Source organism: Podarcis erhardii, assembly GCF_964252035.2.
Source record: "Podarcis erhardii genome assembly, chromosome: 5".
Taxonomy (NCBI): Eukaryota; Metazoa; Chordata; class Lepidosauria; order Squamata; family Lacertidae; genus Podarcis; species Podarcis erhardii.
Genome location: NC_138509.1, coordinates 62,448,005 through 62,473,948, shown reverse-complemented (window position 1 = coordinate 62,473,948; position 25,944 = coordinate 62,448,005). Strand labels below are relative to the sequence as shown.

The window sequence follows — 25,944 nt, the reverse complement described above, 5'->3', positions numbered from 1 at the left end:
GTAGGTGAAATGGAAAGCCTTTATCTTCACCTTTAATTGGTGGAAATTGTGAATGGTACTTGCTGTTTTAGACAAATGTTAAAGGATGCTTTCAGTTATGGAACTTTTGAAGTTCCCAGCAGTTTGCAATCTTATGAATGAGATCTGCTGCCACCAGGCACTTTGTGAATGAAACCAGTGCCACAAGATCATTGATGTTGTAAATTACTGAATGAGAATAAATTAAGGAGGGGATAGGGGAGAGCAAGGACTTACTCATGTTTTGAGCTTTAAAACCCTGCTTATCTTTCTGCTAATGTCGTTCAGTCCATGAAATGACTTCCAACAGTTAAAACGATACAAAGAGTCATATTGTGATGTGCATACAGTTGAAAAAATAGATAATTTATACTCTCCACTTTTCCTCCCTCAAAAAGAACATCATATAAAAACTGAAAATGTGCTCTTGAGTACTAAGTATGGCAATAATTTCAGTGCCAGTTCAAAGCTATTCTTCAAGTGAATTACTTGATGTAGAATTTTGGCAGAAATCTAGAGTGAGCATAGAATGTTGAGTTCTAAACACTACCAGAAGATCCTTCTCTAGCATTCCAGCTGAAATGAATAAGGAAGGAATTAGCTATTTGGAAACATTTCTGTGAATGGACAAGCAGAGTTTTAATGAATGAAACTTTCTTCTGCCTCTTGATTCTTTCGCACAATGAGAACCTAAAGCAGTACCGATGTAGGAAGAAAGGTCAGACTTTTGTTTTCTGTTGGTACTGCAGGCTGCTTTCTAGAAAAAAAAAATAACTGTACCAAAATGAAGACAAAATTAGTGGAGTGTATGGATTATTTCTATGGACGAGAAGGATAATGTCAGCATTCTTTCTGGTAGGACATGGAGCTGATCCAGAAGCAAGAGGTAAAGTGTAGTATAGCATAGGAACATCCTTGGACCATACTAGGCTATGGCTCTCTAGACTACAACTCCCATTGTTTTTTATCATTCGCCATGCTGTACTGGGCTGATGGATGTTGGACTCTAGCTACATTTGGAGGGCCGTGGCTCCCCATTCCATGCCTCCTGCATGGTGCAAGAGTCATGATGTTTGTCAGTGCTGTACTAGATGCTGTTGATCATATAAACCATGGCTGTGCATGCTCTAGAGCATGGGTAGGCAAATTGAGGCCCAGGGGCCGGATCCGGCCCAATCGCCTTCTCAGTCCGGCCCATGGATGGTCCAAGAATGTTTTTACATGAGCAGAATGTGTGCTTTTATTTAAAATGCATCTCTGGGTTATTTGTGGGGCATAGGAATTTGTTCATTTTCTCTCTCCAAAATATAGTCCAGCCCCACACAAGGTCTGAGGGACAGTGGCTGAAAAAGTTTGCTGACCCCTGCTCTAGAGCAGAGATAGCCAACATGATGACCTCTAGATGTTGTTAGACTACAACTCCCATCAGCCTCAGCCAGCATAGCCCATGATCTAATAATGCTACAACATCAAGAGAGCAGTAAGCAGGGTGTTGTACAACGGCACATGGCAGATGCAGAAGAAATTGATCAGTTTAGTTGATCATATCTGAACTTGCAGTATTCAGCTGTGAATCATTTAGCATTCCGGAGTTATTATATCCTTGTTGGTTCAGTACTTTCTAAGAGCATGTGGAAAGGGCCAGTTAAATCCCTTTGTACTAGGGCATAAGATTCCTCCTTTCCTCCCTCCCATCCTTCCTTTTTAAAATTGGTTTTTATTAAAGATTGTCTTGTGCTACAAAGCAAACAAATAAACAGGGGAAGGTACACCCTCCCATCGTTCCTTAAGGCTCGACCAAGTTTATGACCTCCCTGTGAAAGAGCACAATTATGGAAGTAGCCTAAATAGGAGTGAGGAACACAAGTCGTGTCCTGTGCATCTTAGAACTCCTGTTCAAGAACACAGACTGTCCAAGGTCAGCAATTCTCAGGGTGGCTGCAGTGTACTTTGAGACTTTTCCAGGGAAATCCTTGATCTTGAGCAATGCAGCTGCTGATGTTCAGGACACTGTGAGATAATACTGGGTTGTGAACCAAATGCCTTATTTCCTTTCTATTTATAGACCTGGCAGCCAGCTAGAAACTGAATTTCGAGGCATGTTTTTTCATGAGTACTTCTGACAGTGTGTAGCACGAAGCTGTTTTCGAGGTTTTCTGTGTGTTGAATAAACTGCATTTGATTATGTGAGCGGCCCAGAGATAACTCAGCGGGCAGCTCTGGGAGACTGACTGGAACATTGTTTCGGCATTCGATCGAGAGAAGCACAGCAAGTTATACGATACTGCCTGCTGGCCAACTTCCTCTGGCAAGCTTCACGGCTTCGTGAAGTTCTTTGTGCAGGAACGGGTGAGGAATTTCTGAGTTCATTTTTTTTTGGGAGGCCTGAATTGTTGGTGTGTGGCATGAGCTGTGGAAGAGGCTCCAGAGTGAGAAGATGGAGCGCAAGGGCATGTGACCAGAGGGTGCTGATGTGAGCCTGTAGGGTAAAATGGCAGAAAGGAACATGGGAAGCTGCCTTGTTCTGAGTCTGGCTACTGGTTGGTTCATCTAGTTCAGCATTGTCTGAACTGACAGGCAGCAGCTTCCAAAGGTTTCAGATTGGGGTTTCTCCAAGCCCATCCTGGTGATACCCAGGGATTGAACCCAGAGCTTTTTGTATGCAAAGCAAGGTAAAGGTAAAGGGACCCCTGACCATTAGGTCCAGTCGTGACCGACTCTGGGGTTGCGGCGCTCATCTCACTTTATTGGCCAAGGGAGCCGGTGTACAGCTTCCAGGTCATGTGGCCAGCATGACTAAGCTGCTTCTGGTGAACCAGAGCAGCGCACGGAAATGCCGTTTACCTTCCCGCCAGAATGGTACCTATTTATCTACTTGCACTTTCATGTGCTTTCGAACTGCTAGGTAGGCAGGAGCAGGGACCGAGCAACGGGGGCTCACTCCGTTGTGGGGATTCCAACTGCCAACCTTCTGATCGGCAAGTCCTAGGCTCTGTGCTGCAGCACTTCCATGTGCCCAGATGGCAGCAATCTGACTCCTGACATCTAGTCCCTCCTGTTTCTTCCAGCACCTTCACCATTTCTTAGGAAGAACAGCAAAAGTAGATTGTGCACTGTTGGTTTAGAAGTCCTGAGACCATAGGAACCAACTCCTAGGGGCTGAGGTCCCTTCAGTCTCTCCCCTCCCCCCCAAAAAAATACTTGATGGGGGTTTGGCCCCTCCAGCATTAATGGGCATTGCCATTCAAATGGCATGCATGCACCGTGTCGTGTGATTGGTTATGCAGGGTGGGATTTACCTGCCCCCGTCAATATTTTATTCAAGTTGGCACCCCTGCTTGAGATGTATGAGTGATACAGAAAACTGTGGCAAGTGAACCCCCATAGTCCAAGTGTCACCTTGAGCAATCCAAAATCAGGTCCCCCACAACATAAATTCAGTACCAAAGAAATTAATGTCTGCTGTTATGGAATATATTGTGCAAATGTACATGTAGCTGCTCCAGTGTGCTTCCAAGATTTAGGGTCTCTGGCTCAGTCTCCAGCACCTGGAGAGCCAAACATTACGGGGCTGGATGGACAAATAATTTGACCTGCTTTAAGGTAGATTCTGATGTTCCAAAGCTTTTGCAGTGTTTTAGATCAGGCAAGAGATGTTTTACCGCTGGTAAAAAATAATAATATCCAGAACAGCTTGGATATCAAAGTTGAAATGAATTAAGTTCAGTGCACTATATTTTAGATGACTCCGTGATTGTGCTGATGTTTTGCTTGTGATTTTCACTGAGCATCTTCATACTTGGTGGCATTGCGGGATGCGGCATGTATTAGGATATGTTATATGGTATCATCTGTCAAGTAATAAATAGGTTTGCATGTTGTCTATTATATGTTGTTATGTTATGTTATATGTTTTATATGTTATATGTTGAAACTACACTGCTGTCCAAAATGATCAGAAATCATCTGCCCTAGCTGCAACAAAACCTGCCTGTCTCTACCACTGCAGCAGGAGCTATAACACTTCAAAGGTTGGACGTCACCCTTGAAGGCATACTCCATTGTCTCCCAAGACAGACTGATGTCAACAAATATGTTGAAAATACACTACTGTCCCAAAGGATCAGAAATCAAATAGGGGTCATATATTCGCCGAATATTTGGTAAATATGCCACCACAAGGAATATGATATTGTGGCATAATGCTTGCCCAGTCTTGTAGCGTTTTATACGGCCAGAAAGGGGCATTGCCCAGAGCTAAGCAGTCTTTAATGCTTTTTACAAGTGATAAATTGGCTAGTCCTTAGGTAGTGTTGCTTGTTTTGTTTTTTTAAAAAATAGGAGCATACAGATAAAATCAAAATTTAAACTGTAAATTTGTGGATTTTCTTCATTTTATTCACTTCCATCTTCATATGACTGCCTTTTTGCCAATTTTTAAATAACATATATTGGACAAGGTTGTATAAATACAGACCCCTGTCAGCTGCATTCCCCATAAAGCTCTGGATCTGGTGATTAACACCTGAGGTGCTGAAGAGGAAAAGTTGCCAAGTCCTTTTTTTATGCATGCTACTGCTGCTTGCAGAACCTCACTGTTCCATCTTTTTAGTCCATCCTTTTATTTGTTTCCCAGCTGATACAGGTACAGCATTTCCATTGCACATTCCATGCATTTTGATTTGTAATATTCACTGTTCAGTGCCTTTAATGCAGAGATATGTTTTAGAAGAGGGGTTTGCTTTTCTCCACCACCCCCACCCTGTGGGGGCAGGAACACTCACCTGTCAATCTCTGATGTTATCAGAAGACTGATAAATGGGCAATCCTGCCCACTGCAGGTAAGAGGGAGGGTTCTACTTCACCAGTGCATTCCCCACAGAGAACAGACTGGTGAAACCATGCCCAGCAATATTGAACCCTGCCCATAAAGCTTATGTCATCCAGTGACATCAATTGATGGACAAGTGGGCATAGTTCGGAGAAAATGGCCTTGTGGGCCAAATTGACATGCCGAGATTGGCCCATGGGCTGGATGCTCCACACACTTTGTTTAGAAAGTAGCCCACTTCAGATGTTAACAGGTCTTCTCCATTCATATAGTGAATATGCAGGAGCAAGCTTTACTCCTATCCACATATTGAATGTGTCTGTTTGCGTGAATTCATGTGAACATATTGACAGGCCTCCACATCATAAGGGGCCTTGTTTATTTAAGGTTTCTGACTGTGTGTCCTGCCACTTGGTATACCCCTACATACAAAGAGACAAATGTGCATTTCAGCACCTGCCGCCACCACCCCACATTCATAGGACATGTGGAGGGGAGTCCTGGTTTCCTAAGAGGGCTAGTGAGTGCATGTTGCACTTTCAGAGATGGGCATGAGTACTGGAAGGGAAAGGAATGGGAAGCTACAAGCCAGGAGGGATCATAGTTCAGTTTTGTTCAGCGGCTATGTTTCAAGCCACTAAAATTGCCTGAGCAGTTCTTCCCAAACAATAATATGCCTGACAATGTGGTGTAAAGAAACAAAAATCCAAGACTGGAAGAGGAAGCTGGTGAAGACAGACTGCCTTGCATTGCGCACCAGGCATGAGGAGTGAAACGTGTGAGTTCTCCCATTCTGAAATGGCTGCTTTTGCATTATGGAGAAGTTTTATAATGCATATGACAAATGTTCACATACAGGGGCTGGAGATGGCTTCTGAATATTGCAAATACAATTCCTCATAGACTATTTTAACCCTAAAGTAAAAAATGACTTTGAAATATATATTTGAAGCAAGCAACACAGTAAATTGTGGGGATAAGCCAGGCTAAGCTAATTGTCTCTGAATTATGTTTTTGGAAATACTGGGAGATTATCACAAATCATAACTGTACAAACTGATGGAGAAAACAAGGATGGTCATATTTGTGCAGCTAAGAGCATAAGAATAGCCTTCTGGATCAGGCAGTGTCCTTCTGGATTTGCCTGATGTTGCGCAGGCAGAAGGAGCCCCCAGCCCCCCCCCGATGCTGCCCTCCTCATTTCCCACCTGGCACGCGAGCGGCATCACGGTGGCGGGGGGCGGGGGGGATGTTTGTGCATCCCAGCATAGCGCATGAGTGCTTTCGCACTAGTCAGGAGCTGGACGTGTCACGCGGTGCACACCCCCCCCCATGTGAAGAGCAAGTCGGCACCCATGGCAAGCATAGCTGTCAACTTTTCCCTTTTCTTGCGAGGAATCCTATTCGGAATAAGGGAATTTCCCTTTAAAAAAGGGAAACGTTGACAGCTATGATGGGGAGATGAATCTTTTTGCTAAAGAATGCAAAATAAAGGAAAGGGGGGCAAACAAGCCCAAAGTCCAGGTACGCTAACTAAGCCAAGAACTGAGCTGTGAGGAGGATTACACTTTTGGAATAAGAAGAGAAACTGAAACATACTTTAAAATGGTGTAAACGACAGCCTTAAAACAACTATCTACATGAGAAGTAAAAAGGTAAAAGTAAAGGGACCCTTGACCATTAGGTCCAGTTGTGACCAACTCTGGGGTTGTGCCGCTCATCTCGCTTTATTGGCCGAGGGAGCCGGCATATAGCTTCCGGGTCATGTGGCCAGCATGACTAAGCCGCTTCTGGCGAACCAGAGCAGCGCCGTTTACCTTCCCACCAGAGCGGTACCTATTTATCTACTTGCACTTTGATGTGCTTTCAAACTGCTAGGTTGGCAGGAGCAGGGACCGAGCAACGGGAGCTCACCCCATCACGGGGATTTGAACTGCCGACCTTCTGATCGGCAAGTCCTAGACTCTATGGTTTAACCCACAGCACCACCTGCATCCCCACATGAGAAGTAGGCATCTACAATTGCTTGTAGATGCAGGAGCAGCTGGCAACATTACAGAACAGGTGAAGCAACATTTACAGGCCTGCAGGAGTGTTTAGCACCTGAACACATCACCACTGCAGTATTTTCCATATGAATCCAAAGAGAAGCCATGAATCGAAAGGCAAACTGACTGCAGTGGTAAAATCAGCAATGAATGAATACCCTTGCGACAAATAGCATCTCCACCTCACCCAGAGAATCTGTTCTTCTCTCCCTATTCTCCTGGGGCTAATGATAGTGAGGAACAACTCTTGAGTGTCTCTGAGGCATGGCGTAATAGGGATAAATCCCTGCCCTCTTTCTGAGCTGGGAAGTCCCTATATCCCCCTTTGTCTGGATCAGGCATAGGCAAACTGGGCCCTCCAGATGTTTTGAGACTACAATTCCCATCATCCCTCACCACTGGTCCTGTTAGCTAGGGATGATGGGAATTGTAGTCCCAAAACATCTGGAGTGCCCTGTTTGCCTATGCCTGGTCTGGATCCTGAATAGAGATAGTTTGGCAGCAACACAGATGTCATTTATTTGCCAGGTGAGGACGCATCTCTTTGCCCAGTGTGGGAGCCAGTGTGGTGTAGTGGTTAAGAGCGGTAGTCTCGTAATCTGGGGAACCGGGTTCGCGTCCCCGCTCCTCCACATGCAGCTGCTGGGTGACCTTGGGCTAGTCACACTTCTCTGAAGTCTCTCAGCCCCACTCACTTCACAGAGTGTTTGTTGTGGGGGAGGAAGGGAAAGGAGAATGTTAGCCGCTTTGAGACTCCTTAAAGGGAGTGAAAGGTGGGATATCAAAACCAAACTCCTCTTCTTCTTCTTTGCCTGGACTTTTGGGCGGGGGAGAGGCATATTGAGTGCTTGAACTTCTAACACTGCTGGTTTTATCTGTCCACCAAATTGTCTTTCATCACTAGTTTTAATTCATTATTTAATTTCTGGTTTGGAACACCTCGATTTCTGCCCCGGGACCAGGCCTAGATTTGGGCAAATTGCAGTTGCTTCTATGCAAGCAGCCAGATGGCCAATTAAGCTGAAATCTAGAAGCTGCACTCGGTACGTTTTGAGCCAAGCACTACTTACTGCTGGCTGCACGTGGAGCAAGAGAGAGGAAGCCAGAACTGGCTGCTGCCATATCAGGCCGTCCAGTTGGCTCATTTTGTCTCTTATTTTGGGCACCAAAGCAGTATGTGTAATCACTCCTTTAGGAACATGGCTGTGCTATGCTCTGTCCCCATTCCTTTCTTTTATACCTGCATCTGACTCTAAAACGGGTTTAAGGTAATTTGAATGTGAAGCAGTCAGAGCTGAAACCAGGAAAGGCAGACTCTCCAGTGGACCAAAGGGACAGTTTCTACATGGTCCAGGTCAGATTTTTGTCCTGCAAGCATTGCAATAATATAAATATTTAATAACTATGTTCTCACCTTTCTGTCACTGCTCTTTTAGATCACGGCATTTTCTGTGTCATGCATCGTGCTGAGCTGCTCTTAACAAACCATGTATTAGGTCTAACACTTGAACCTTTTACTCTGCTCTCTAAAAAAAATAACAACAAATAGTATTCACAATAAGCTGAGAGCGCAGGCTTGGGAGAAACCAAAGAGTCGGCCCTACATTCAGCGAGACGGCTGCTTGTAACCTTACCCCGTACATTTACATTGGGCGCTATGGATACCTGGGCGTAAAACACTTTAACCTCTCATCCATTGAGAATGGAACAAGCAAGATTAAATTGCCACCTTTCTCAGAAAATAGACAGAAGCATGGGGAAAGGCCTGCTCATTTTCAGAGTTCCTAATTGAATGCATTCGCAGCCAATGTGACGCATGTCTGTACTGAAGGGCAGAGAGAGAACGAGAGGGAGAGAAGTGTTCTTCCATAGGATTTATTCTAGCATCCCAACCAGTGAATACATGCTAGAACAGTTGTAACCAGAATAGCATTAATAATAATAATAAATCCTCGAAACTAAAGGCATTTCCAGACTCCTGCTCTTATCAGGTGCAATTCAGTCTGGCACATTCAGGCTGATTTTGATTTGGAGCTCTTGCACAGCAAACCCACTTCTCTACAGAAGCAGACTTTCCATTTTTACTCTAGTCATGTGCTAGCACAACGCCCAGGATTGGCCTAAGTGTTGTTGAGTAAGGCCTGCTGGGTTTATCTTTCCAAGCCAAGTTTTGATGTCTCCTTGCTGCTTACCAGAGGCCTTTCTGTTCAGCTTGTCACGGGGAGCATTAGATGTATAGCTGGAATACTTTCAGGAAATAATTCTGAAGAAGCATGAATTATGCTGATGCATCAGAAACCACCATGTTTAGTAGCACCCTGCAGCTTGACAAACCCTTTGACATCAACTGCAGCAAACTTGCAAGTGCACACCTTGGCACTGATTCATACATTGGTGATGATCAAACAGTATTTATATGGCTATCACTGCACTGTTGAATTCCTTTCTCCACTAGCATCTCCCCAGAAGCACTTGCCTCCCACAGTCTGTGATCATTCTGGCCTTTATCCGTGCCTATATGGGTTTACTCTTAGTAAATTATGAGCATTGTTACTGCAGAATTCTAGCTTCATTTATGTGATGATTTGAAGCTAGGTCTTTAAGGAGCAAGGCATGAAGTATTTTCCTGCTGCCATTTATTCAACATTTAGTACTGAAATTCAGCCCATTTGAAAAGCGGTGGAAGATGTGCATGATTTCAGTGGGTGAGACAAAAGGAAGAGAGGAAAAAAGACCTATATATGTTACAGGTAAGAAGAGACTGGACGAGTAGTCAGCAAGCATGGAAACACAGTGCTAGTATTATCATTCCTCTAAAGGTAATATCTGGTCTAGAGGTTTGTTATTTTATTTTATTTTTTGAGCTTATTTGTGATGACAAAAAATGGTTTCCACATTAGAGGAACAGTTTTTTTGAATGTCGTTCCAGTGCAGGTGAATACTTGAAGCTATGTTAAGCCGCAGTTGGACAACTTTTCTCCCTGTTGGTCAACATGCAGTGGTCCTGCCATGCTGGCTGAGGTTGATGGAAGTTGTAGCCCATCTGGAGGGCATCAGTTTGGGGAAATCTGCCCAAAGGAGTCAGTGCCTAAGTATTTATTCTGATAGAGTGGAGAGATGATCTTCTTTCAGTTGCCAGCCTGATGCCCTCTAGATGTTTTGGACTCCAACTCTGAACAGCAAACTGCCGTGCTAGCTGGAGAACCAGGAGGGCACCAGGTTCACTAATCTAGTCAATATGCTCCGGTAGAGCAAATGTTGAGTTTCAAGGTCCAGGCTTAAATCCTTGTTCAGCTGTGGAGCTTTTAGGTGAGTTTCTCTTTCATATTCCACTGGGAAAGTGTTATAGACTAACTTGAATCTTGAGTGTCTCTGTTTCACAACTCTGATCTCAAATACCCATTTGCAAACCTAGTCTAGGAGGAGCCTGGAGTGGTGAGGTGTGTGAATGCATCTGATTATGCATTTTCTTTTATATAATCATTTTCTTTCTTTCTTACTTTCTCTGCCAAAACAATCTTTGCTGTCCAGGAAAAAAAAACGCGTCTCTGAGGATAAACGGAGAAGTTTTGTAAAGTCATTTTATACAGTGAAACATGCTACCAAAATAGTAGAAAAGCTCAAATGGCATGCTGATGTTTATCTGTGGAATATAACTTGGGAAGCCCAGGAGCTAGCAAAGGGAACCTCCTTCCATCAATACCCCCTCCCCCTGCATGCGCTTCTCAGAGATAGCTTTTTTTTAAAAAAATAAAAAACCTCCTGATAGTAAATCTAGAAGGATTGATTTGCATAGTTTCCTCATCCCCTTCCTCTTGCCCTTTGGACCTGTTTGTTTGTGGACGCTTCCACTGTAGGACTGTCAACCTCTGCAGATGGCGTGGAGGTTGACTCATTTCCGTAAGTGTCTTCAGTACTGCCATGCAGCTGGCCAGCATGCCCTGTGATTTCAGACGACTCCTATCATTCCTAGCAAGCTGTCTGGGCCTGGATGGGAGCTATGCATTGTTCTGCAGATGGGCACATGCTGTTGTCTGAAAAAGGATCTCTTCATAGCTTTCCTCTTCTTTGCAGCTTCCCTTCGTATTGGAATATCTCTGTCTTGATAGTGAATGGGTGCATCAGCTGAATGAAGGCTACGTCAGTGCCTTTAGAGAAGTCATGACAAGGAGTCAGGCCATTGGTCCATCTAGCTTAGAACAGTGCACATCAAGTGGCAGCAGTTTTCCATGATTTCAGAAAAGAACACTGTTCCCCAGACCTCCCTGGAGAGGGCCTCCTGCATGCAGAAGTATGTCCTCTACCACTGAGTCTTCCTCAAAAGGATAGCAAAGGGAACTGGGAAGTATGTATGTATCTGTTTTGTTAAGCTGAGACACTTTTCTCTGCAGACATTAGTCCTTTCCAGGAGTGCTTTTCCATGTGATCAACATTGCAGAAAGTTGGAATGAGGGCCAAGTGTGCTCATCCCACTGTTGCCACCTGCCACGAGCTGAATGGCGACTATTTGCAGTGTGGAGCCTGCTTCAGTTGAGCATTTTAGCTGGTTTCCCAGAGTACTTAAATGTGTGGGGAGCCTATACAAGTAGACCGGGTTTCTCACTACAGATGGGAGTGGCGAGGGAAAGCATGCCCATCTCCATATTCTCATGCTCAAGATGCTATTTGTGTGGAGAAACAAACGCCTAAAAAGTGCTATGGTTAAAATTAGATCATCACTTAGATTCGTAGGACCACCTCATGTCTCCATTGAGCTTCACAAAAATGTTAGGTGAGATACTGTATTTTTTGCTCTATAAGACTCACTTTTTCCCTCCTAAAAAGTAAGGGGAAATGTGTGTGCGTCTTATGGAGCGAATGCAGGCTGCACAGCTATCCCAGAAGCCAGAACAGCAATAGGGATCGCTGCTTTCGCTGTGCAGCGATCCCTCTTGTTGTTCTAGCTTCTGAGATTCAGAATATATTTTTTTCTTGTTTTCCTCCTCCAAAAACTAGGTGCGTCTTATGGTCTGGTGAGTCTTATAGAGCGAAAAATACGGTAATTGTCCCCATTGTACAGAAGAGGATCTGGAGCTAAGAGATCAAAACTCCCATTTTTTACTTTAAGTCTGACTCTCTTTATCTACTGTTCCATGTTAGCTCACTGAAAATCAGAAGATGGCAACTTTTGAGAAGTGTTATGGTATACTGTTAGTTGCTGTGGGACACCTGGTTCAAATGCTCTGTCTCTTCCACCACACCTGTGAATTCATTTGGTAGCTGTAGGCCAACCATTATTTTTTTTGGTCTCAACCCGCACCCCAATTCCTTTTTCTGCAATAGGAGGATAATATTGGGCTGTCTTGGAATGTTGCAAGGGTTACTAAGGAAATGTTTGGGAAGACATATTAATATTTGCTATGAATACTTGGTGTTGTTGTTAGGACTAACATCTTCTTAGAAAAGGCTTAACCAGCAGTGAGGGGCAAAGGCCTCAGAAATGTTTGTTATCTTTTTAAAATAAAAAATCATAGGGCCAAGAATAAAAGTTGTTTGGCCCTTTTGTTTATTTTTCTCTGAGGATTCCCTTCACTGGGGCAGAAACTGAAACCAAAAAAGGATATTTATTCCTGTTTGTTAGTTTGAAAAGACAGGTGCAAATGCACTAACTACCATAGTATGTTAACCACATTAGTTTCCGCAGGAAAGTGTTTGACTTGTGTACAGCTTGTATGTTCACACCAGTGAGCATTATAGGGCTGTTGGTTGTTTCTTTCTGTCTTTCCTCTGAATTTAAGAAGAAAAATAGTGCCGATCACTTTTTGCAAAGAAATGCGGGGGGGGGGGGAGAGAGAGCAGTCTACCCAACTATTTATTTTCAAGATAAAGGTAAATCAACCCCCATCATACTCCTGAGCCATGTTTCAAAACAAGATTATACCCACAAGAGAAAGATCAGTTCCAGCGGAAAAGCAATGTTAAACTGCTAGTACTCTCGTAAGAAGCATGGACTTTCACCAGCAGTTACTAGGGTTTACCTGTGAGTAAAGTGTGCTGGTGAACAATGTATGTATCTGTGTAAGCATACACTTTAAATGTAATTGCTCTGTGGGTTGTTGTTTTTAAAAAGAGAATGAGATTTATAAATTGAATAACATTCACCAAGTCCTTCAGTTTGGATACATGTGAAGCCAGTTGTGCCATAAAACTTGTCATTTGAAGGACTAGGGCAAAACTCCATCTAACAATCACCCGCCAAATTGGTGGGCTCCATGCAAATGCTGTTTGTGGTTTTTAAAAAACCCCATGGTCTATTGTATCTGGACTCCCCTGTGCTGAAACAATGGGCTGTGTGCCCTCTTGTGGCAGGATAGAAAATGACTTTGAAATCAAACCACCTGAGGTTCACTGTTCTCTCAAGAGGAGATATGTTCTGTCTCTCTTGCAGGAGAGCAAACTTTTTTTTTAAGAGACTGGTGTGCAGTGGTCTGTTAGGGCAGACCTTGTTGGTAGTCGCTGCCTAGATGCTCATGCCCAGTTGCAATATGCATGCTGGAAATGATGCCTTATGAGGAACGGCTAAGGGAGCTGGGCATGTTTAGCCTGGAGAAGAGGAGGTTAAGGGGTGATATGATAGCCATGTTCAAATATATAAAAGGATGTCACATAGAGGAGGGAGAAAGGTTGTTTTCTGCTGCTCCAGAGAAGCGGACACGGAGCAATGGCTCCAAACTACAAGAAAGAAGATTCCACCTAAACATTAGGAAGAACTTCCTGACAGTAAGAGCTGTTCGACAGTGGAATTTGCTGCCAAGGAGTGTGGTGGAGTCTCCTTCTTTGGAGGTCTTTAAGCAGAGGCTTGACAACCATATGTCAGGAGTGCTCTGATGGTGTTTCCTGCTTGGCAGGGGGTTGGACTCAATGGCCCTTGTGGTCTCTTCCAACTCTATGATTCTATGCTGCTTATCTCTCTAAATGCGGTGGGGTGTAAGGATGGGATGTAGTTCAGTGGTCAGGTCCCAGGTTCACTCCCCAGTATTTTTGTGTGTGGCTAGCAAGGAGAGCCACTGTCAGTGCTGAGCTAGATGAACCACTGATCTCCTATGGTAGTATCCTATGTTCTTTTTTGGGGGGTCCCCTCCTCCAAGCAAATGATTTTATATTTCCTGACTTCTGGGATAGGGAGAGGCACTGAATTTGCAGCTCTGTGGTGGGGGAAAGAGGTGTGCTGTCAGGATTTATCAATGGATGTGCTTTGTATGCATTTGTAGAGTAAGGGGGAAGGGACGCTTTGGAGTTGCATTGTGAAGAGTTTGTCGCATTGTGATTAGAGTTGTTTACTGAAAGGTGTGTCTTGAGCACACACTTGGATAATACATTTCCATTAGCCACATTTTTGTCCTTCTTTCCTAGATGTAGAGGAATTTGTGCTGATGGCATACATAGTGTGCCTTTGCTACTTCTACATACTCTGTTTTAGTGCTGGGGCTCCCCCTGAAGCTGACTGTCCTTTTTTTTTTTTTTTAAGTACTTTTTTGTACTAGAGAGCCCATTTGTTTCTCTGCTGTCACTCAGTCTCCTCCACTGCTTTGCTGCTGCTGCTGCTGCCCTGCATACATCTATTGAACATTCCAGGGTTATATAATTCTCTCTCAGTAATCTTGATCTCATTCTTGATCTCACGATACAATCTTTAGTAAGTGATTCACACAGCCCATTGCCCCCAATTCACAAGTTTGTGCTAAAAGTTTTAAATTGGTCACGTATGGACTTGTGCTTCACTAAAGAACCTATATGTAACATTTTTGCCAGGTGTTCGGTATGCTTCAAATTGATCAGCCAAGACTATTCTCCTTATGGGCATTGTCATCAAGCTGAAAACTAGTAAATACCTCTCACTTGCCACATGAAAGAAAACAGTACTGTCTACAGTCTTTTAACATTCTTTTCGGCTCCACTTGCAATGCGGTAAAACTCAAACCCATAGTTGTTGTTTGCATTCTCCCCCCCCCCCCAGTTTTCTGCAACAGCTCCATCAATTTCCAACTTTTCCAGGAGGCCTTAGCTGAATTTAAAATAAAAATTAAAAAATTGCCTTACTGGTTTATTTTCGGATTTTATTTTCACACCATGTAATCTGTGCTGCTGCTGCTACAGACGTTGTAAAAGAAGCCTGGAGGGGGCTGAAGTGTGGAACAAATAGACTTTAACAGTGTGCAACTCTCCGCTACAAATTATTTTAAAATGGGTGGTGCCTTGTGTTTCTTTTCTCTGCTGGTGTTTTCGAGAAATGCTTCCCTCCATTGGCAAGTTAGAAGGATGGACGTGTGGTCTTATTCAAGAGGTGACTCAGATCACATGTTGAGTTCTTTATATCGAAGATTTATTACTGCCCATTCCTCATCAAGTAATACCTGCCACTGGGTCAGTGATACCTCTAGCTTTGCTTTCTCCAACTCTGATAGGCAACTCTGTATGTGCAGGAAAGCAAGTAGAGCAACAGTTTCCCTCTAGTACTTCAACAGCAGGGATGGGAAACATGTGGCCCTCCAGTCATTAATTGGACTACAATTCCAACCATTCCTGACCATTGGCCATACTAGCTTGGGCTGATGGGAATTGGAGTCAAACAACATTTGGACTAGTAACTCTGTTGGAGGGGAAGTGGTCCCAGGTTCTCTCACGACACATCTATTACAGAGTATGCAGAATCCGGAGAAGCCTAGGCTGAACATTGCTACCCAATGTATTCATTTACGACTTGTAGGTTTGTTTATTTTGGCAGACCTTCAGCAAGGAGTGAGTGAGGTAGCACTGGGGTGATTTGGAGGAAGGGGTAGTTTGGGTGGTGTTCCAGTGTGGTGGGCTGTGCTTGTTTACTTTTCATACTCTGCTTCTGGCTGAGTAATGGGAACTATGCTTGAGCAGAGTTTATTGATTCATCTGATGCAACACTAAAAGAGGTGCTTTCATTGTTTTCCTGTCTTGCTTAGAAGCCTCCATCTCACGGGTGATGCAAATGGACTCATGCTTGCACCTTGACATTGCCCTTGCGTTTCCACAGTGATGGATCTTTTGAGTCAGGCTAAACTTGTGAGAGCTGGCATTGAATGTTAAAACCATAGAAAACACACCCACTTGAATGAGTGGTAAGAAAGCCCTAACAGCATTTTGACTGTGTTTGCCTTTAGCTAATCTCTCCCTCTCCCTCCAGTCTTCATTTCTGCTCTCCTTTCATGACCCTTCATTTGCCAGCTTAAAACCAAATTAAGTTATTTGGAGTGGTGGCTAGTGCCCATTGCAACTGGTAGGGTGGAAGGCAGGGAGACCAGCAACAGGTGGACAACCAACTACTTCTAGTTTTGACCCCATCCTCCTTCCTGCTGGGTTGTACAAGGACAAAATTAAGACTGAATGTGGCCTGGACTGCATTAGGCTGGTCCTTTGCCAACATAATTTGAAACCAGTGCCATTACACTGATATGTGACTTAAAGTGTGAAGCTTTGCCTCTTGGCAGTTAGCAACACTTCGCAGTCATCAAACCTAGATATATATACAGCTTTTGCTGATAATGAAATGTTTCCACACTACCTATTTCAACATGATACAATGTAGAGTAGGTTACTGATGGGGCTTTTGAAACTGCTTCCTCTCATGAATCTAAGGTAAACTGATGTCAAAATCCTAGTTTAACCTCTGAAATGTTGTCTGGTTTGGAACAATGGGATTCAGCATAGGTTCTAGATGAGTTTCTGTTGCTTCAGGAGTTATGCTTGTGATTCTCTTTGAGTCTTTAGTCTCTTCCAGATGACCTCCTTATTGAGCATTCATCCTAATTAGTTTGTAGGGAGATAAGATGACATTGGCCATTTAATGAGCATTTGTTCTGATTTGTTTGCAGAGAGGTTAAATGATATTTCAAAGCAAGTATTATCCCACACTTTCCAGTGGGTCTGTTGCCCAAGAGCTCCCAATCAACTGTAATTGCATAACCTGATTTTCCCTGGCATCTGATCTAACCTCTCTGAAAAGAGCTACAATCTAGAAGTGTCCTTAAGCGTTTCAAGGGCTGCTTACCTTCCTTGCAAGCAAGAAAATATAATGAATGTATTTCACAGGCAATAAGCACGGTGGCCAGCCAGATGGGCAGGGAATGAATGAATGAATGAATGAATGAATGATGCATGTGGTATCATTTGTTTTATGTATTGGAGAGTTGAGAAATGAACTGAAAATCTACCAGGCATTGAAACAACTTGGGGAAGCAAAAGTACTAAAGCATAAAAAAGTGTGCTAGCATTTTAAAGGATATGACTTCCCCCAAAGACTCCTGGGAACTGTAGTTTGAGGGTACTGAGGGTGGTAGCTCTAGTGGGTAATTTCAGGATTCTTCGGAGGAAGTAAGGTGCTTTGTGTGGTTTAATTGTATGGTGTATATGCAGCTAGAAAACAATGGCAGTTGTGTAACTGTGAGCAGAAACTAATAGACATGGTACAAAATGGGGAAAGGAGATGAGGAGGGAAAAGGCAAAGAAGCAGATGCAGGTCACCAATTCTTTATAGTTATATAAGTATTTCACAGCCAGATGGATTGGCCACTGAGAGAGTTGGCTATCCTGTCTCACATCCCCCTGTACTGCAGACATGTGGAATAAGACTCTAAAGATTTGGGCTTCTGAGTCACATGAATGGGAATGTTGGCCAGTCTTCTCCATTGTAGCAGATGACTAAACATGGTGTATATTTACCCCACATAGAAATCCATGAGAGGATTAATGTTCAGTGAATTATTGGCAGGCAGAAAATTGGATTTGCCACTGGCTTCATGTTTTACCATTTGCACTAATATTTCTGTCACTGTATAAAGACATTTTGCATTGTTTGGATACATTTGATTTCTGAGAAAATTAAAGTGGAACCTGAATTTTCAGTTCAGACTGCGCTTGAGCTCTTACCTTACTGTTATCTGCTGTTGGGGAATTATGTTTTAGTTTTCCCTGAATGAGCACTGCTGCTGTCAGGAGAGAGAATGCAATTATCACAATTTGGGATGGGCTGCAGAACCTGTGAGGAAGTTAACTCACCTTTTGTAATCTGGTAGAATGAGAAGTCAGTGTTCATAGAAGGTACCTGGAGTGTCAAATATTGCTGGTGTGTTAGCCATAAAGGCGAAAGGGGTGGCTCACATAACGAAAGTGCATTTATGGTACAGTGTGTGGGTAGAACATTGACACATGCAAACACTCTGCCTGTAGCTACTGTTGTGTCTCTTTTGACCCAGTGGCACAGGCAAATGTTTCTATGATTTTCCCACTCCCCAGTGTGAGAAACTAGAAGAGATTCAGCAGAATATCCCCCCTCCAGCCAATTTCAGCTGCTCACTCCTGTTTACTTGTCTTTTGGCTCATGCAAGGTTGTTGGCAACTGTTCCGTTATGCATAGGAGGAAGATCTCTGATAGAGCTTCTCTGTTGCTGGAAGGGGGCAAGAGACGAAAGCTGATATAGGAGAAAGAACTGAATGTAACAGGACCAGGGAGGAGGGATGAAGAAGCTGGCAAGTGTTGTTGTTTCCTTTGGGGAGGAGGATATAGGGGATTATCTCAGTGTGGAAAGAGAATGGGAGAGGAAATTACAGAGGATGGGTAGCAATACTTTGGGATGCATATGGGGGTGGAAAGGTGAAAGTACAAAAGAAAAGCCTTTCCCGCTGGATCCAAAAAGCCACAATACCTTCAGAGCAAATGTCTGCACTTGGCTTGAGGAAAGATGAACGATGGAACTCATTGCCACTGTGGCAAAGAATATAGCAATTTGCAAAGATGGATTAGAAATTAGTAGAAAGTTATGTCAATAATTGTGTGCAGACTCTTCCTACATCTACCACCATTTTGAGACTAGAAGGCCTCAGCCATTTTCAGCCAACTGGGCCTTGGGCTAGCAGGTTTGAAAGCCCCCCATGTGGAAAACATAGGATTTCCTCAGTGAAAGTAATATTTCCACAGCAAATTTATTGCATGTGAATTGGGGAGTGCACAACAGCATGTTGTATCTCTTTAGTAGCATCCGTGGCTTCTGCATCCCACCTGTGACCTAGGACAGCTTCTCCAGCCCAATGCCCTGCATATGTTTTAATAAGAACATACGAAGAGCCTGCTGGATCAGGCCCATGGCTCATCTGTCCCAGCATCCTCTTCTCACAGTGGCCACCCACAGGCCTGTAGGAAACCAACAAGCAGGCCCCAAGCACAAGAACTCTCTCGCCTCCTGCCGTTTCCAGCAACTAGTGTTCAGAAGCCTGACGAGGCTAAAGAGCCATTGATACCCTTATCCTCCATGAAGCTGTCTAATCCTCTTTTAAAACCATCCAAATTGGTGGCCATCACTGCCCCCCGTGGGAGCAAGCTCCGTAGTTTAATTATGCGCTACAGGAAAAAGTGATTACTTTTAGATGTCTTGAATTGTCCGACATTCAGCTTCACTGGATTTCAGCTGCAGAAATGCTGCCTGTGGCTGATGGGAATTGTAGGTCAAAACATCTGGAGGGTGCTGGGTTGGGGAAGGCTGACGCAGAAGTAATATCAGTACATTGCTTTTCCTGAAGGCAGCCCTGTTTAGGGAAGCTTTTAATGTTTGATGCATTACTGTATTTTAATATTTTGTTGGAAGCCACCCAGAGTGGCTGGGGAAGCCCAGCCAGATGGGTGGGGTATAAATATTTGTTTTACCGTATTTTTTGCCCTATAGGACGCACTTTTCCCCCTCCAAAAATGAAGGGGAAATGTGTGTGCGTCCTATGGGGCGAATGCTGGCTTTCGCTGAAGCCTGGAGAGCTTCAGGAAGCTCTCTGCAAGCCTTAGGAGCTCCGCGGGAGTTCCCGTCGGGCTCCCAAGGCTTGCGGATAGCAGCCTGCATCCCGATGCCTGGGCTTCATGCAGATATCGGGCAGCCCCACAAGCTCGGGGGACAGCAGGGAGGCGGAGCGCCGCCATCCCACTGTCCCCCGACCTGGTTTAGATTCCCTGACCTGGTTTTGGGGGGGAAATAAAGGGGGGGGATTTCCTTTATTTCCCCCCCAAAAAACTAGGTGCGCCATATGGGCCGGTGTGCCCTATGGGGCGAAAAATACAGTAATTATTATTATTATTATTATTATTATTATTATTATTATTATTCCTGTTAACACACAGGCAATCACTGCTTCTCACCGAAGGAGATGGAGCTGCAACAAATGGTCTTAAAATAAATTAGTTGTTTGTTTGTTTGTTTGTTTGTTTGTTTGTTTGTTTGTTTGTTTTGCAATTTAATCTTTGCTTTGTTGAGGCCTCCAGTCCAGGATTGATAAGAATCTTCCCCCACTTTCCCCAAAACAACCCTAAACTGGCAGCCCACATTTTTCCTCAATGATTGTACAGGGTTATAAAGAATATCCATGCATTCTATTGTATATAAACATTGTGACAAGTTTGTTTCGATGGGTGTGCATGTTCTTGTGCAATGTTCACACATCTATCTATCATCCGTCAAAGTACTTCTATACTGCAGTTTATTTAATTATTATTATTATTATTATTATTATTATTATTATTGAAAAACAACAACATTGGTTTACAAATAAACACACACAAACACACAAAAAGCCACATAATTTTAAAAAGCAACAGCAGATGGTATACACAGCCATAAATGGTTTTTCCAAAACCCGTGTGTGAAATGGCTCAGGGAGTTAATACTCCTGCACCTACCCAGTTTAATTTTCTATTATGAGCTCATAATTTTTGTGAAGCCCTTTCCGTGTGTTAGAAGGTTTGAAGGTCAGTCACTACTTGTTAGCTTGTTTTAATGCAGGGGCCAGTTCTAAACCCCCAGGCCTTAGGCTAGGCAGCGCTCCACAAAGACCCAGCGCAGGGGCAAACCAGATGGGAACGGCCTGTCCAACCTGAACACTCAGGCCACTGTCTTTCCCTCTAGCTGCTCCACATTCTTCTCCAATAAAAAGGAAGTGACTCGCATTTACGAATGAGGAATGCAGTGGCTCCCATGCTTCACTTAATTTCAGTCACTAATTTCACAATTAATAGAGAAGGAAAAGAATCCCAGCACTCTTTCGAAAACCCCCTAATAGTTCTGAGGAATAGTCATACGTTGTCTGAAACACAGGAGGGAGGGGACAGCCTCCTCTTGCCTTCCCCAAATGGTGCCCTGGGGTTGGGGGTGTTTATGAAGCAGCCCAGTGGTGAGGATTTACTGGGTGCTGACTGTCACACCTTTTGTGTAATTTGCCTTTAAATCGGGTCTCACCTCAGCTTTACTGCCTATTTACTGTGACAGTAGAGTTCAGTGCAGGGACGCGGGTGGCGCTGTGGGTAAAACCTCAGTGCCTAGGACTTGCTGATCGCAAGGTCGGCGGTTCGAATCCCTGCGGCGGGGTGAGCTCCCATCATTCGGTCCCAGCTCCTGCCCACCTAGCAGTTCGAAAGCACCCCTAAGTGCAAGTAGATAAATAGGTACCGCTTTATAGCGGGAAGGTAAACGGCGTTTCCGTGTGTGGCGCTGGTGCTGGCTCGCCAGATGCCGCTTCGTCACGCTGGCCACGTGACCCGGAAGTGTCTCCGGACAGCGCTGGCTCCCGGCCTCTTGAGCGAGATGAGTGCGCAACCCTAGAGTCGGACACGACTGGCCCATACGGGCAGGGGTACCTTTACCTTTACCTTTACCTTTTTAGAGTTCAGTGCATGCCAAAAGGTACTACTCAAACTTAGTTTCTCCCTAATTTCAGATTCCCAATGCTTGATAAAACTATTTGGGTTCTGGAGCATTTTCCATAGTGCTGTGCAATCCATTTGTAAGTAAAGTATTGTCCCATACCTGGCTTCTCCCTTAATGAACATAGCACTCAGCTGTTAATGAAGGAAAGTGAAGCTTGTATTTTGAGTATGCCTGCCAGTTCAAGTTTGGGCCAGGATCACTAAATATGTAATCCTATACACACTTAACTAGGAGTAAGTTTCATGGAATTTAATGGGGCTTTCCTCTGAGTAGATATGCATAAGCTTGAACTGTAATTTATTCATATATTGGTGTGAAAGCAGTTGATGAAATTCAGATAGTATAGCAGTCAGGACTTGGTGAGTTTCACAACATCCGTTTGGATTAATTTTGGGTTACACGCCTTATGTTGACTTTCACTTACTTGTTGAGGCTGGGTTGCTGAGAATCCCAAACATTTATTGTGCTTCTGGGTTTGGAAGACAATAGATGGAGAAGTTATAGTTTGTACCAGCTCTTCATATGCCTGGCTACTGTTAAGGAACAAATGGGGGGGGGGGGTTGTAAAAAGGGTTCACTGTGCTGTCCTAGTTATCTCTCAGCTAAAGTTGCTGGTGTGTGATGTCAAGAAAGCAATTTCTTGTCCTGTGACTCATGTGATCTCTACTTTTGGGGACTTTATATCTTTACAGGAGCAGGAAGATTCAGATCCGGAACATTCCCCCTCATTTACAGTGGGAGGTAAGTGTACAGAAGGTTTTATTATTTCCTGCTACCTCCTTTCCCATAAGAAAATAAGTATATTTTCTTACTTGTTTATGGCATTTAACCAGGCCACCCAGTAACATGGTTTTCTGGGCAGCTGACAACATCTAATAAAAAAATAATACAATATTAAAACCACAATATCATAAAAAAGAAATTGCAGCATAAACATTTCCAGCAGAGAGAGAGAGAGAAATGTAGTTTTCCCACAAGTATAAAAATACACAGCATATAATGCAGTGGTTCAAAATGCTAAGATCATGGGTTTTTAAAAGCTTACGACGTATTTGTGCTAAAGTTATCCAGGGTGTTGCAGCAAGTGTCCTCCAGAGAATGAAATCGTCATTGGCTGCCACTTCTCCATTGACTAGACGTTCTTCAGCTAAATTGGGATTTAGGGTCCAGGTGGCCTTCCTGATGTGGTTGGACTCACAACTCCCCACTACCGCCAGCTAGCATGGCCAGTAGACAAGGGCCATGGGAGATGTAGTCCATCTGCATCTGAAGGACCATAGATTCCCCATCCCTGGTGTGTGGAGAGTGGTGTTGACAGAGAAGCACGCCGAAGCGCCCAAAGGGAGTTTAATGACCTCTGTCTTGCAGGTGGTCTCTGTAGTCCCTTACAGCTTTTTAAAATCAGCCACCTGATTTTTCTTCTCAAAACTGAATAAAAATGGGGACTGGCCTGCAGTGCCTATTATGAACATACAGTCCCACCTTATGTTCCCCCCTTAGGACTTAATTATCTCATTCAGTTTTTTTAACATTCATTTCATTACAATTATTTCTATCCTGGCTTTCAGGATAAGAATCCTTCCAAAGCAGCTGAGAGGAAACATTAAATTGCATTTAAAAATGAAACAGAAGAGGAAACAGTACTGATATAGTAAAGCAAATGAGGATCCTTCCCACAGGGCAGTTGGTGGTAAAAAGGTGTTTTGTGTGTGTGTTCCAGCTGTAGCAGATGCTGAGGCAGATGCTGTCTGCCGCCTCCTCCATAGAGGATAAAACAGGCCCCAAGATAGATCACTTGCCACCCTTTCTCTTCATGGGAAATCTTAGTTTCACACTACAGTGGTACCTCGGGTTAAGAACTTAATTCATTCCGGAGGTCCGTTCTTAACCTGAATCTGTTCTTAAGCTGAAGTACCACTTTAGTTAATGGGGCCTCCTGCTGCTGCTGCTGCGCTGCTGCTGTGCGATTTCTCTTCTCATCCTGAAGCAAAGTTCTTAACCCGAGGTAATATTTCTGGGTTAGCGGAGTCTGTAACCTGAAGCGTATGTAACCTGAGGTACCACTGTATATTTGAAGCCTACAGACACACACAAAACCCCAACAACCACGCCCCTATAGGATATGTGGCCTGCTGCTATGGAAAGAGGAACATGTGATCAGGGACCTCGCTTTGCACTGGAAACCCATTCTCTTTCCAGATATCCAGCATATTTGTACCTTTGTGATTTTCATTGCTTTTTTTTTTTTACTGATTTGCTTGTTGCTTGGTTTTTTTAAAAAATAATCTTTACATCATTTTTATTTGTTTGATGTTGGCTGCCCTGGCTTCTCAGTGGAAAGGTGGGATCCAAATGTTTTAATAAATAAATGCAACAGGAGAAATCGGGGGGTGGGGAATGTTTATCACATAGCAAGGGCAGCTTAAACGACCTCTTGTGGTGGCCACATCCTAACAAAAGAATCCAGTGGAAGTTAGAACAGTGTGATCCAAATAGTAAGCAATGTGCATTGTCCATGTTTTGGGAAATGAAATACAGACAGTGGCACCAGGTACAGGGAGCTTCAGCTCCCCCAATGTTTTTTGGCAGGGAGCAGTGCCTCCCCCAAGATTGAGGGCACTGCCCTGTGACTGCCGGGTGCCCTCCATGTGTGAAAGCCTAGGGTTCATTAGTCTCAAGGGTTATAGAAAGATTTTTCCAGAATGCATCTTTTTGTGTGAGAAAAAGCCTTTTGGGGTACAGGAACTTTTGCTGAAGGGGCCTCTTATGCTGATCCTGTCAGTCATAAGGCATGAGCTTGCTTGTTACACACTGGGTGCAGAGCATCAGGAATGACTACATGGCGTTAGTTGTTTTTCTTAGTCATCCTCATTCCCACAAGGACGATGACAAGGCTCTGATTAGAAGGCCCCCTTGCTGCTTCAGTACAAAAGTTCACATGACTCACTGGCAGTAAGTCAGGTGGTTGAATTCCTGGTTTCAGGTGTTGGATGAACAGGACAGCTTAAATTTTGAGTTCTGGGAAGGGTGCTTCCTGACAATCTGTGCCTGTGGCTCTTTAGGAGGGAAGAGTCACACTTTAATGCTTCCTGGAGTTTTACTGCTATGGCTGTTAGCCAAGGTGACTAGGATGCATCTTTGTAGAGCCATATTTTTGCAGTGCACAAAGAGGACCTCTTGTGCCCAATCTCATGCCCTGAAGCAAGACCTCCAATGTCTGAATTCGCCCCTATGCACAACATGTTGCAGTTAGGCCCTCAGTGAGTTATGCTTATGCCAGACTTCCCTGTTGGACAGGAAATAATTTTAGAATAACCTGCCTGGCTGACGTTTAAAAAAGCAAGTTGTTGGTTTAGTTACTAAGTCTCTGAGGCAGTCCCACTCTCCTCTTCGTGCTGCAGCTGAAGTGGAGAACCTGTGGCTCTCCAGATGTTGCAGGATTACAGCCCCCACCACCCCTGATCATTGGCCATGCTGGCTGGGCCTGATGGGAGTTGGAGTCTGACAACCTGCAAAGGACCAGAGGTTCCCCACCCCTGTGCTACCAAATATATGTTAGAGCCAATGACTGATCCAGTTCTGATCCTTGGTTAATTTATTGGCCTAGCTGTGACTGGTTATTCAGAGAAGTCTAGGTCTTTTTGTTAGGTTCTGCCTCAGAAAGCCATTTCATGCTTGCAACTGCACCAAATCCCTTTAAACAAACGTTGGGAATAGTTCTAGCCTACAAAGGTAAAGGCAAATTATTCAGACATTATTACGGCTCTGAAATCCTTGATGAAACTATTGTCTCTTCCCATAGGCTTGGAGCCTAAGAGACATGCATTGATCACTGGTTTGCTATGGTGAGAATGTTCTGAGACAAAATTTGTGCCTCATTCATCCAGACTATTTTCCCCTCACGTGGTACATCCTGGTTTCTCTTTCAGGTACTAGATGGTCTTTTAGCTCAGCATGGGACAGTAGAGAATGTGGAACAAGGTAAGGAAATGTCTTGCTACTCTCACTCTTGCCATTGGTTTTTATTCAGGCATCTTGAGCCTTTCATATAGCTTTAAGTGCTTATATATAAATGATTCATTTCACGGGGACTGTTGTACTTATTAAACATCTGCTTCATAGTACTCTGGAGTAATGTGCGTCCTTACTGTCTCCCGTGCAATAAAATACAGGGACGTATTTTAATAGGGTATAAATATGTAACATGTATAGGAAAAATTGTCTTGAAGCACCCCCTAAACATAGAATTATTCTGGACTTCAGGGTAATCACTGAAGAAAAGCTTATCCAATAGCCACTT

At 43.8% G+C, this 25,944-nt stretch overlaps 2 protein-coding genes across 3 annotated transcripts in view; one reads left to right on the top strand and one right to left on the bottom strand.

The window, feature by feature from the left end:
- SENP2 (SUMO specific peptidase 2) overlaps window positions 1–25,944 on the bottom strand; it is a 303,654-nt gene that overhangs the window by 232,874 nt on the left and 44,836 nt on the right. The gene's annotated exons all lie outside the window — the stretch shown is intronic.
- The window catches only part of IGF2BP2 (insulin like growth factor 2 mRNA binding protein 2), a 62,331-nt gene that overhangs the window by 13,058 nt on the left and 23,329 nt on the right, over window positions 1–25,944 (top strand). For both annotated transcript variants that reach the window (XM_081863518.1, XM_081863519.1), the window contains exons 3-4: window positions 22,337–22,385; window positions 25,574–25,625. In XM_081863518.1, coding sequence (XP_081719644.1) covers window positions 22,337–22,385; window positions 25,574–25,625 — 101 coding nt within the window. The remainder of the gene's footprint in view (window positions 1–22,336; window positions 22,386–25,573; window positions 25,626–25,944) is intronic.